This window comes from Echeneis naucrates, chromosome 18 (assembly GCF_900963305.1).
Source record: "Echeneis naucrates chromosome 18, fEcheNa1.1, whole genome shotgun sequence".
In the NCBI taxonomy this organism is placed as follows: Eukaryota; Metazoa; Chordata; class Actinopteri; order Carangiformes; family Echeneidae; genus Echeneis; species Echeneis naucrates.
In genome coordinates, this window is record NC_042528.1 from 10,248,195 (window position 1) to 10,260,694 (window position 12,500).

Consider the following 12,500-nt stretch of genomic DNA (forward strand, 5'->3'; position numbering starts at 1 on the left):
AGAAACCCCTGCACTGCGTGACTTTGCATTTTTCATGACTTCCTCTTCTCCGGAAACTCTGGATTCATGGCTTTTGATCATATATGCATATGTAGTCATTATGAACATTAAGGGGTTCAGATGCTCTGTACTTGTGCCTATGTTGAACTTGCTGTGTGTGCATGTGTCGTTGAACACTCACACACAGAGACGCGATCTGGCACCTTTGATGGAGCTGGGCTGGGTGACAAATTGATCTAAACTGGAATAGCAATGGGGTTCCATTTTAAAGTAATTGATCAGATTGCCAATAAAAAATAAGTAGCAATACAACAATCAAAATGTAATAAAGCAGAGTTATAGGTAAAAACGCACATTGAATTATACTGTACTACCATTATCTAACACATAGAGTGTGAGACTTTATGCGCTTCCTGTGCCATTATGAATAATAAGCAGAAGAAGACATCTTTTTCCCAGTTATTAGGCAGACTTATCCTGGTCTGACATTTTGCTGACAGTCGTCGTTTTTTAAAATATATATTTAATCCGTCCGCTCTTTACATTACTTCTGTTTTTGTTGCATCTTGTGAGTAAAGTCATCCAACATGGACACGGAGCACAAGGAGTAGAGCTAAATCAACATAATGAACACACAGAAAAGTGGCTCCTCTGGGAGGAATATCCAAATGACAGACATATGAATAACTCTATCACCAACATCATTGTTCCAGATGGATGGTATTCAGCTTAGAGCAATAGTTTAGCATGCATTGTGTGGAAACCCTGAACATTTCAGCATTATTAAATTAGGTGATTAGATGCAACCTTAATGGTTCCCATGGGGAGGACTGGGCCTGTTGCAGGAGTGTAGAGGATGATCTAGATAAAAAATAAACAAGTAGAAAGCGCTGAAGATAAAACAACAAGTAATTTGTACAAGAGAACATACTGGCTGACAGATTACTTAGTGCATTTGAAGTGGCCATAGATGGAGGGCTGTATTTGTGTCAGAAAAGATGCGCAGATATATGTTTAAAATTGTGATGCTCAATCTGCAAACGTCTCTGGGGGATTTCATCATCTTGAATCTTTTCTAATGCGGAACAGTAACACGAACGTGTCATCTTTTTCAGAAAATCCCAGAGAAAAAATCAAAACAAAATGCTTAGCATGGCCAGATCACACCTGAGCAAAGTCAACCCATAGCTATATCAGACCTGAAACAGATGTTACAGTGTAGCGCAAACACACTTCATCAGGACTTAGATGTAGCTGAAAATCAAATTGGTTCTTTAGCATTTTAACTTGTAATTGTCTATATCTGCTCGTTAGGGGCCAAGCAGAAAGAGGCTTGAGAACAAAGGTATACAAGTTTTAAATTTAATTAACAGAAAAAAGTATTAAAAACAAATAGCTATTTAAATCATTCTGAAATATAACTCCAAAAATAGACAAAACCAGGGCCCAATTTAAGAAAGGCCAACAAAACAGACCTGACTCACAAATGACACATTGGGCGTTTTATACCAATGGACTAGTCCTCCTTTGAACACACATGGGGGAGACTCATTAATGTAACCTCAACTCCTACCAATTTAATTTAATTTAATTTAATTTCTTCCTCCTGCGATGGTCTGCCCCACGTCTTGTGAGCCATCTTGGCCTTATTAGCCTTCTGCCAGCCTCTCAGAACAGAATATTTTCGAAATCAAATGAAAAACATGCAGCTAAACTATGAAATGATTTAAAGTGTGAATGAAAGCATTACTGACACTGGTTTAGGCAGCCACATTGCTTCTTCAGGCATTCCCAGGAAAGTAGAATAAAGCTTTTCTCTCGCAGTCTCAACACTTACACTGCTGTACACTGAAAAGTGACTGCAATATTACTTTTAAAATATTTGTCTGTCTTCTTTTCCAAACTTGGCACAAGTAATTATATCATATTTTTGCAATTATAGCTAGTGACAGTAAAAAGCGTAGTTGGGGAAGATTGGCTTTTGTGTGCGTTTTATGGCGAAAATGAAAGGAAGAAACGAGCTGGACAGCTCCGGACACAGGGAGGTGTGATACCATTAAAAGATGAGTGGACCCTGTGGTGACATTATTTTGTCAACTTGTATTTTTACCAGCCACACCAGCAGCATGTGGCTCCGGTGATGGTGGTGCCAACCGGAACATGTCCACAATTTGTGGAAGGATTCCCAGAAATTTTGGAGGCTGCTTGCTAACTTGTATGCGGAGTCTTTAAAATCCCATCAAAAGAGCCAAGTTAACAATAGACACAACTTCCAATCTGTGGCTCTCTGTTTCTGTGTGCGAAATTTAAATCTTTAAAAATTGATCTCATTTCGAGTTTCATTTATTGAAACAGTATTTTTTTTTTCTTTCTTCTTTCTATTTTCTGGCTGGTTGCTGTTGTTTTAAACCTTGACCAGCAGTTAATCATTGCATGCTTTGGGTCTTAATTCCTTCTCTGGATAAATACCTGTTTGCTGGTGAGTTGTAAATGCAGCGGGACATTCTGCGATGTTCATGGTAATGAGGGAAGACGTCACCCAGTGTGGCAAATTATACACTGCAGCACGGGGAATCGATCTATGAGGACATGAACACACAGGCCCGACTTTGTATCGTAAACTGGTGATGGTGTCACATATTCCCAGTGAAACTTCATTCTCCTTTAAAGCCCTGGATTATGTGACGACCAGGAAGGCTGGTACCAAAAGTGATTAAACAAACAGGATTTGACATGAGAGTAAATGAAAGCATTCGATTTGGATTCTATTATGTTCTCAGTGCAGGGGCAGAAAACACATTTATTCCCCATGATGAGACTGAGTCTTCGCAGTAACCAAGTTTCTCCAGATAGGATATTTTTTTGGCCTAATTGCTGCCAGTGGCTAAATCCCATCCATTTGCATCGATCTCCTTTGAAGAGAGATGCAGATGAGCTTAACGAGTGTGCTAATTATGCTTGCTCTGTGTGGGGGAGCCTGCTGTTCCTGCAACTTTGTGTGATGGTGTGTGGGTGTGCGTGTGCATATTTGAGAGTTCATGCTTGTGTGAGCTTGAGTGTTTGTTTTTGTACAAGGCAGGGACAAACAGCCTGACATTAAAGGGAGAGTGACTTGTTTGAATAGTGTTCAGTGGATTAATAATAAGCCTGAATGTGCTTTGATTGCATTGTTTGGGGCTGCACACTCACAGTCAGTATCAGGGATAACCTGTCATACTATCAAAAAAGGTTTTTGTCTAAAAATCCGCACATCAATATTTTTCAGTGTGGGCATAAGACGGATTTGACCTGGTGTATGTGTGCCGGCCAGTGTAATGGCAACTGGTGTTGTCTCCCGCAGCACTAAAAAGCCTGGATTCACAGACAAAATGTCACACGCCAGGGCTGTCTACTCTGTCCCCACCCATTTCCACCCACCCCACCCATTTTTTTTCTCTTTGCTGAAAGGGATGTGATGACAGGACAAGTGACAAGCTGGAGCAAGAAAAGCTGTGACACTGGGGCACAATATGTACATTTGTGACTAACCAGCTTGGAGACATGAAAGCACCCTAAGAGATAGATAATTGGCTGCGGCTGAGGCTTCTCCAAGCAAGCTAGAGACGGTGAAGGCATACAACCGTCAAAACACATCAAGGTTAATGGATAGTTTTCAGAAATGTTGGGGTTCTTTTAAAAGCTCAGCATCCAGCAAGGGGGGATCACTCCGCCCAGCACCCGAAGCCTTCGGCACAGAGAAAACATTTCATCACTTGCAGGAACTGCCATCCTGTTTCGATTTGCTGCTGTTTTCCTGCTGTATGTGTGTGACAGCAGTGGAGATGGATGACACTTGTGGCATTTCCCATAGCATTACTATGCAAGCTCCCCAGCATCATTCATTACTTAAAATAATGACAACTTTGAGGTCTTGCTGTGGTGTTTCCATCTGTCTTGTTACCTACTATACAACAAAGTGGAATCTTTTTTCTCTGTTGATGAGACATGCTGTTTCCACTTTGTTTGCTTTGCATTAAATTTCCCATAGCAGCATTGCCACCAGATATACCTAACAATATATCTCACACAAATAGGAAATTGGATTTTCAAAACAACCCAGGGCAGTACATTAAGTTGAAAGAAAAGTGAGATTGCAGGTGTGCATGCATTTGTTTTGAAATGTTAGAACGGTTGGTAAAGAAGTAACTTTCCTTGTCTTCTTCTGGATGCATCTTTCCATGTCATTGCCACCCCAGGCCACAAAGAGGGTGTGCCAAGGCTGCTGATTATTTTGCATGTAGCTTGCAAGACAAACTAACAGTTCCCATTTCCTTCTTTAATGTGAGCAATGCTCTCCGTGTTGTGCGTTCTATTCCTCTACACAACATCTGGATGTCTGTATGGTGGATGGTGGCTCGATCAGGACAAGAAAGAGAGAACACAAGAAAACAATCTAAAGAAATTAGACACGTACATGCACACATCTCCACTAAAACACATCGAGAGCAAAGCAGTCACTAGAGAGGAGAAGAAACAAGCTGACAGGCAGGCGGGTTGCCTGAAGTGAGATGGATGTTGGCTCTTGGAGGAAGCTCACAGCATGCGGCTGCTGGGACTTAGAGATAATTTGCTGCTTGTCTGTGAAAACAAGATGTAAAGCTATACTTTATTGTTGTCCTTGCTGTCCCATCTGCCCCATCTGCCATGGGCCAGAATGCAAATAACCTCAAAGTGTTCGTGTGTGTGTGTGTGTGTGTGGGGGGGGGGGGGGGGGGGGGGGTGAATGAACCTGTTCTGTGCAAACTAAGAACAAACAACATCAAAATGGAGTCCACACATTCACAAATGTACATGGAGATAAACTTGTATCACAACACACTGAGGCCTGCGCACAAACACACCCACACCGGCTACTGATTCAGTTCACAGTTGATGATGAAAGCTTGACTTATAAGGCTTATTTTTAATTAGTTACATGGTCATTAAAATGTGTTAATTGTATGCATTGTGTTAATGCAGTGTCAAAGTCAGCTAAGGACGAGGCTCAGCGGAAAATGTGGTTTAGTGACTCTCCCGTAATGCAATGTTACCCTGTGTAATTTCAATATGATAATTGGAAGAAGTCCCTCTGCCCCCTTCATGCTCTCTCTCTCTCTCAAACACACACACACTCACACACACACACACACACACAAGCAGTCTCACAGTCAAAATTATGGCAGATGAGAAAGCAATACAGCACCCCCTTTTGGTGGCCTCTCTGCAGGGATTAGTGAATTTTCATTACAGGGTAACAACACAGTTCCCAACACATCTGCTGAGAGGGAAAACGCATCTAAAACTGAGAGAAACCCACTAAAGCAGCGAGATCTGCTCGTATTTCCCAAAATGCAGTGAAGGACAAATTGCAAAGTACTGCTCACTAACGCACCCGTCGCACCGCTGAGCCGATCAATCAGTATTTCATGGTGATTTGGTGCATATGGTGATGTTGAAAATGGCAGCATTCTGCCGGCAGATAACCATCTCTGAGTAGAAAATTAATTATTCATACAAAAACAGCACAATAGTATCAATCAGTTGTGCCACAAGAAAATAGCAGAGGTAAATTAACATTATTTGATGTGTTTGTCTTTTTACATTTTCAAATTGGTGGTTGGTGAGATTAAGTCTCTTCTGCTCTGCAATCTGAACTGTGATACTATCTGATTTAACAGAAACGGACTGAACACGTTAATAATGCATAAATGTGCTTTTTTTATTTCTTTACCTGGGAGAATAATATCATCTACACTGCAAGATTAAAAGTCCCAAGTAACTTGCAATCGAAATACACACACTCACTATAAAATCAGCAGATTAAGTAGCCTAAAGCAACACAGTGACTTCTTGAGTGTCAGTGTCAGATATGCTGTACAGTATATGTACAGTAATGAAATTTGAAACTGAAACTGTAGCGTGGCAGCCGCCATCTTGGTTCCAGCTTCTGATTGGAGAAGGGATGAGGACGGGAGCCCGGAGGCCTCGAGCGAAGCGCACTCTCATGTCCCGGTGCTGATGCTTTCAAGTACTGGACTAGGTGTCGTAATTAGGAGGAAAATTATACAAGCGCAATCAGAGGAGTAGTTTTGTTTTGTTGTTATGGAAAAATATTTTAACCGTTTGTAGTTGTCGCTAGTTGATTTAGGCAAATTTATCATGCATCTTAAAACTATATGAAATGCAAACGTTTATTTTTACATCACTATTTTTAAAAAGGCGGAATAAAATTTTGTTCTCAACCTCGTCACGCCATGCTACGTTGCATTACATACTATGTGACTCGTTTTTTGTTTTTTTTTTTATTCTCATACGGTAGGAAGACACGCCTATGACAACCTGACGCCGGACCTAAGATGAAGGAGCCTGGCAAAAGTCATTGAACGCAGCACAGCCGTCAGTCTTCCGGTGGGATAGGAGGCGTTCACCCGACCAAACATGACCGCTTCTGTCGTCGTCCGCAGGCTTGCGGCTCTGTCCGGGGCTTCGGCGGTGGCAGCCGGGGCGTACGGGGCTCACGGTACGGACTCAACACGAGTTTACAGCCGGTTCTCCTCCAGCGGCCTTTTAAATTCATCAAAACAATCAGCAGAGCCGGAAAGAGCTGTTAGACGAAGCCTTCTGGTCCAGCGTCCGTCCCAAAACATGCTAATTTTAAGTTTCGCGCCCTGAGCGACACATTTTCATTTGTTTAAAAGAAGAAATTACGTCTTCAGCTAATATTTAATAAGATAAGGGTCAATTTGGCATCAAGTAAAATAACTTTGCTGGATCGTAGTTTGTTAAATGATTTCGTAATCAAGGTGACCCGCGTATGTAGTGTCATGGTGGAGGAAAGCTTTTTTTTTAAGGAGTGGGTCAGTGGCGAACCTACAGTCAGATGTCCAAGTTAGTGTCTGCTACCTTTTGGTATTTTTAAAAGGGAGTGTATAAAATGAAAGTAACTAAATTGTTAACTTGATCATGTGACCACTGTGAGTTCACAAGTGCTGCTGATCCAAATTCAATGATAGAGGTTACCCTTTTTTTTTTTTTTTTTACCAGAGTAACTATAATGTCATATTTAGAATATAAATGAGAATAGCGGGTGACATTGTGTGCTGAATACATCATCTTTATGTTCCATATCTTCCCTTTTAGGTTTCAAAAACAAAGACCCTGATGATTACCAAAGAGTGGTATGTAAATGATGTATAGTGTGTCCCTTGTACAGAAAGTGTTTGGCCTGATGATGAACCTATGTCTGATGCATCTTGTAATACTCACGAGCTTAATCAAAATTTTCCATTTCAACATTATTGATTCAGTAAAATGGAGACTGATTAAGAGCCTTTCTGTCAGCTTTCTAACTCTGAGTCTTCCTCTCCAGCTGTTTGAAACTGCCAACAAGTACCATTTCTACCACAGCCTGGCCCTTCTGGGTGCTGCCCATTCTGGCAAACCTGCTGTGGTGAGTATGGAGGCCCAGTCCACATTCTTAGAGCTGGATCCACTTGAGCATCCTTCAAAATTCCACCAGTTTAGTAGTGTCATCCTGCCATTTCCTGTCTGTCCTACCCAGAAAATAATTATTCTCTAGGCTATAATCACAGGGGATGCTGTTTTGTATGTAGCAACTGGGAACTGAAATAGTTTAAACACTTCTATCTCTCCATGCATACAGGCTGGCGCCCTCCTGGTAGCTGGTATGGGGATGTTCTGTGGCTCTCTATACCACCAAGCTGTGACAGGCGACCCGGGTCTACGAAAAGTGGCTCCTGTTGGGGGAGTAGCCATGATTGTTGGCTGGCTGGCCATGATTCTCTAAACTGTAACATCTCACACCTCCTTCCCCACAGGGCAACTGTGCAACACTAAACTGTCAGACTGTGGTTGGATGAAGTGGAGAGCCCGTGAGGGTTGGCTGAGAGGCTGCGTTGAAGTGCTAAATGATAGTGTCACCCGTCACATGGCTCTCTGTATAAGGATATGGGTGTCAGCAGGAGATAAGGTCACATTTTTAACCGTTTCTGTGTCCTTTGACTGTTTTGTGCAAGTTTAACTGGATGAGCAAATGCACTTGTGTGTAATGCATTTTGTCACATCAGCAATTTGTTGATAGAGCATTTTCAATGGGATGTCAATTTTATAAAGAAAAGGAAATTACCAGGCAGACAACGCAAATCCCCATTGCTATATGTATTTTGCAACTACAGTAAATCCAGTTTGAATATTGCTGTGTATTTATCCTACAGATGTAAGAGAAGAAAGACTATGAATGAATTAAGATGAAATAAATACATGCTGTGATTATTTATTTTAATTATTTTTTTATACGATTCCTCCATCCACTTGCTTTACTGTCAATGAAATCATGACCAGATCTCAAAAATGAGCATCCATATTAGCCTCAAATCTGCAGCGCACAATCTTTCTCTCAATAAGACCAACCACCAGTTTTACTCTCTCAAAACTAAATACTGCTTCCACAAGTGTCAATAGCCTCTTATTCGCAATCCCTGTCCATAACCGGTTGTAACAAATAAAGGAGCACATGGAAAGATTGATGCATCTTGTGCGGATTTGAAGCTGTTTTAATACTGTTACACCCTTGAATCAAGCCAGTGAAGGGTGAATAAACCTATAGGATTCACCACCTATGGCTGAAAGAAGTCATCTGTCTTGAAACGCTGAATGTCTTCACAGCCCCAAGCATTTGATCCTTTAAGTGGCAGAACACAAAGGAGTTCATTACCCATGGCCTCCCTATAGCCCAGACCATGTTCCAGCCACTCGGTATTCAAATTGAATGTGAAATCCATTGAAACACTTTTCGCCTTCCTGACTGTAGGCCCGCAATGGGGACCTTTAGAAAATAGCTGTATAAATCTCTAGGTCAATTTTCCAGGGTAGGCCCATAAGCGGAGACTACAGAAGAGAAGGCGCCGTTGGCTGAACACGATGCCAGTGAGCTCTTGATCATGACTCATAAAAACCCTCATTAGAATTAAGTAGCTATGCAGAAGTGTTCTGCTATTCTAGGACTTTTCAATCACACATCAAAGAAAGCTCCAACACCCAGTCACACACCTCTCACTGAAAACATCCAACTTTTTCAGGAAAGACCTCACTCAGTCACAGGATGTTCCTCACTGTGAGCTGCGCATTTCATCAAAATTTCAGATGCGTGTTAAATACTTGAAGGGAAAATCATATGATTCACTGCCAAGATGTGAGCTGCAGATTTCACACCACCATCTTATTTTAGAGTTATATTTCCCTTCTCTCAGTAGATGATGTTCAGATGTGTGGATGCTGCTGCCGTCAGCACAGCACCTCCATGTTAAAGTCCACTTACTGGGTCTCACTATTCTGTTCTGGCAGATCAAATTTAATGCGTGAGCACATGAGGGATGGAAAAATGAAGAATGAGATGAGACATTTGTGTCTGAGCCCTGAACTTCTGTTACAGAACTTCCCAGGAAATTCTGACTAATCTTTCCCCTCACAACATGTAATGCATAATCTCACAGTGAAGAACAGCTCTTATCTTTTATTTACAATGTTTTTCTACAGCACTGACTTTACACTGCTATTGAAAATAAGTTCACGTGTACCATTGGGCCTGTGGAGCCTCTCACTCCAAACACACAGATGGATTAACCTATTGCCTCAGGCCGGGGGGCAAAGATTTTCATTTGGACCCCCTATTGTGGTACATTCAAAATTTATTTAGTATGACAGTATGACTGTGAGCAAGAACAAACAGCATCGTGACTGTGGAACTGAAAAATACTTTCTGTTGTAAAATAGTAAACCAATACAAAATGAAATGTGTAAATTAGTTTAGTGAAAATGGCTATTGGTTGCACCACTGTAGGTAAACAGTGTCAAAAAAAAAAAAAAAGTCACATTTAGTCATCTTTGACTCAGCATTGTACAATTAAACATGGAAGCATTCATGCAGAGTAAATAGTTTTTCATATGTTGCTGTTTAATATACAGAATATAAAGCAGGATGGTCTGCTGAAGCAAACCCACAGGCAGGAACTGTCTGGGTTTTTTTTTTTTTTTTGTGCCTTAGTGTGTGCTGCTCTCAGCGTCAGAGAAAGAAGAGACGCAGATACTGGCGATAGATATTGTTAATTATACCTCCAGGGACCTCCCCTGCACTTCACAAGCTTTCCTCTCCCTTCTTTCTCCACTTGAGAATATATTTAGTCAAAAATTTTCCCCCTTTCCTTCCCTTTCCCTTTTCTCATCTTACCCTGCAGACGGATTTTATTACATCAGCTTCATCTATGCGTGTGGGAAATGGCTCCTTGTTCCATTGATTTCTTGATCTTGAGTTTGTTTTTGTCAAAGATGAACCATCTGGTTGTGTGAGTAAGGTAATAGCTTATGGAAGCTGATGGGCTGTCTTTGGATGGCCGCTTTTCTCCAGATTCTCTCTTTAAGACCTGAAATGAAACACACGGCCATCTTTACCCAGAGCTTCCTCCTACTCAATCACATGGACCAGGGGATGCACAAATATCCCAGAGAATCGCACAGGCAACAGATTAAAGTGTGTGCTGTATCATACACACCACTGCTGCACCAGATCCTTTCTAAGAGGCATCAGTCAGGTGGTGGCGGCTCTCACGGTGAATTAGTTTGACTGTAATGGCCATCCCAAATGCCTCCACATCCTGGTCCTCCTGCGAACTCTTTCAAACTACTTAAATGGTGGTCAGCAATATAAAACCCTCAGATAGATTATTCCCTCACTTCAATGGACCCTGAGGCCCTATCACTTCTGCCCCCTTTTCACGGCTTTATACCCAATAATTCCACTTCCATCTGCACAGTGAAGACGGCCATGCATCAGAGGAGCAAAGCAGATGACACTGGAGGGAGCCGCTGCTGTTACCACATCACCATAACCACTATCAGTAGCAGCCGTCTCACTGAGTAATGAAATATTTGGGAATTCTTATTAGTCAGCTGGGAGACAGTGGCTTTGGCTGTATTTCAATCGTGTGCCCTATATTATATCAAACAAGCCGCGTATAACGGCAGAGTAAAAGTTTGCAATGGTAGATAAAATTTGAAAGTAATGAATAACCTTTGTAACCATGACAGTGTGGGCAAAGAACTCACTGCTCATCATCTTTACAATTCTTTGAAAAGAATTCTTTTTTATAACTTTCAGAACAGACAGAGCAAGTGTTAGTGGCAGTGATTGAAAGCAAATGAACAAATTTGTAGCGTTTCTATTCATTTTAGACAAGGCAGTCAAGGCAGCTTCATAGTACATTTTATACACCAAGGCAATGCAAAGCACTTTAAGAGCCATATATATTAAATAATGTAGTTTTACAGTAAAAGAGTAAAGGGAAAATATATAAAATGCAAAATGAGTTACTGAATGTTCCACAATTTCAAATCCACCTCTGAAAAACGCTTTTAAACTAGAATTTAAGAATGAGCTTGTCTTTATTGGGTGGAATTGGCAGTGTATAGGCTTGTCTGTCAATCTGGAGGTAATTCCAGGTTAGTACTGCCCTGGGATGGTCAGTAGATAAGTACAACATGGCCTCATTTGAATTACACTTGATTAATTTAACTGTACTACAACCGTTATGTAGTAATTATTATACTTTTTACTGCACAAATGCATTTTACAGGTAAGGAGCCAGTTTTCATATGATAGCTTATTAAATGAAACACATTGTGAAAGCTTTTAACTATCAGATTTACTATTGGCTTGGAACCCAGCCCAGTTTGGAACAACTGGGCTGAAGATGTGTATTTTTAAGTTAACTCTGAAAGGTCCAATTTAGGATTGAGAAGTCTCTGTATGTCAGTAGTGCCGACCTAATGGTGTAACACATAACGTATCAATAACAGAGGCCATTTTTCTTTTACATAATGATTGGTACTTAAGTTATTAGTAGTTAAGCCTAGCAGAGCTATATAAATGAGTAGAATTGTTTAGTTGATCACAGTTGTTATTATTAACCAGTGATGACAACTTTGTCCTTGTGCATGAGGTAAAAAAAAAAAAAAAAAAATCAGGCCTGCTCTCCTTTATTTCTTATTTTTCTTTCATTTCCATTATTTTATTTCTTCCTTATGGATTTCATTCCTTTTATGATTTTTCCTCCATTGATTTTGCTGAACAAGCACTAGCTTGGTGCCAGAGATTGAATTTTTGATTGTCAGAGCCATAGATCACCTCTTGGTCTAAAACATTTAACCCACTTGGCAGCAGTTTCAGCTTGATCTGACTTCCAAATAGAGGAGATTTTTATGGTTGCAACATCTTTAGAAATTAGTGCTGTATGGCAATAACATGAGAGGGCAGGATTCCCCCCTTTTCCCTTTGTGGGTGAAATGAGATGAGAAAGAGAGAGCAAGTTATGAGTGAAGTGAAGAGACACTACGCTTTCTGCTTAAGGCCAGGGTGGTTTCTTTTACCTCTCATTTGGAAGAGAGGCGATGTCACTCCCTCCCCTTGC

The 12,500-nt window shown here is 41.0% G+C and overlaps 1 protein-coding gene across 1 annotated transcript; it reads left to right on the top strand.

The window, feature by feature from the left end:
• The first annotated feature begins 6,419 nt into the window (after positions 1-6,419).
• tmem256 (transmembrane protein 256) lies at positions 6,420-8,325 on the top strand. The gene is made up of 4 exons (XM_029526677.1): positions 6,420-6,538; positions 7,159-7,196; positions 7,388-7,468; positions 7,682-8,325. Exons 1-4 carry the CDS (start codon positions 6,457-6,459, stop codon positions 7,823-7,825), a joined length of 345 nt encoding a protein of 114 aa, XP_029382537.1. The 5' UTR covers positions 6,420-6,456; the 3' UTR covers positions 7,826-8,325.
• Positions 8,326-12,500: the final 4,175 nt, after the last annotated feature.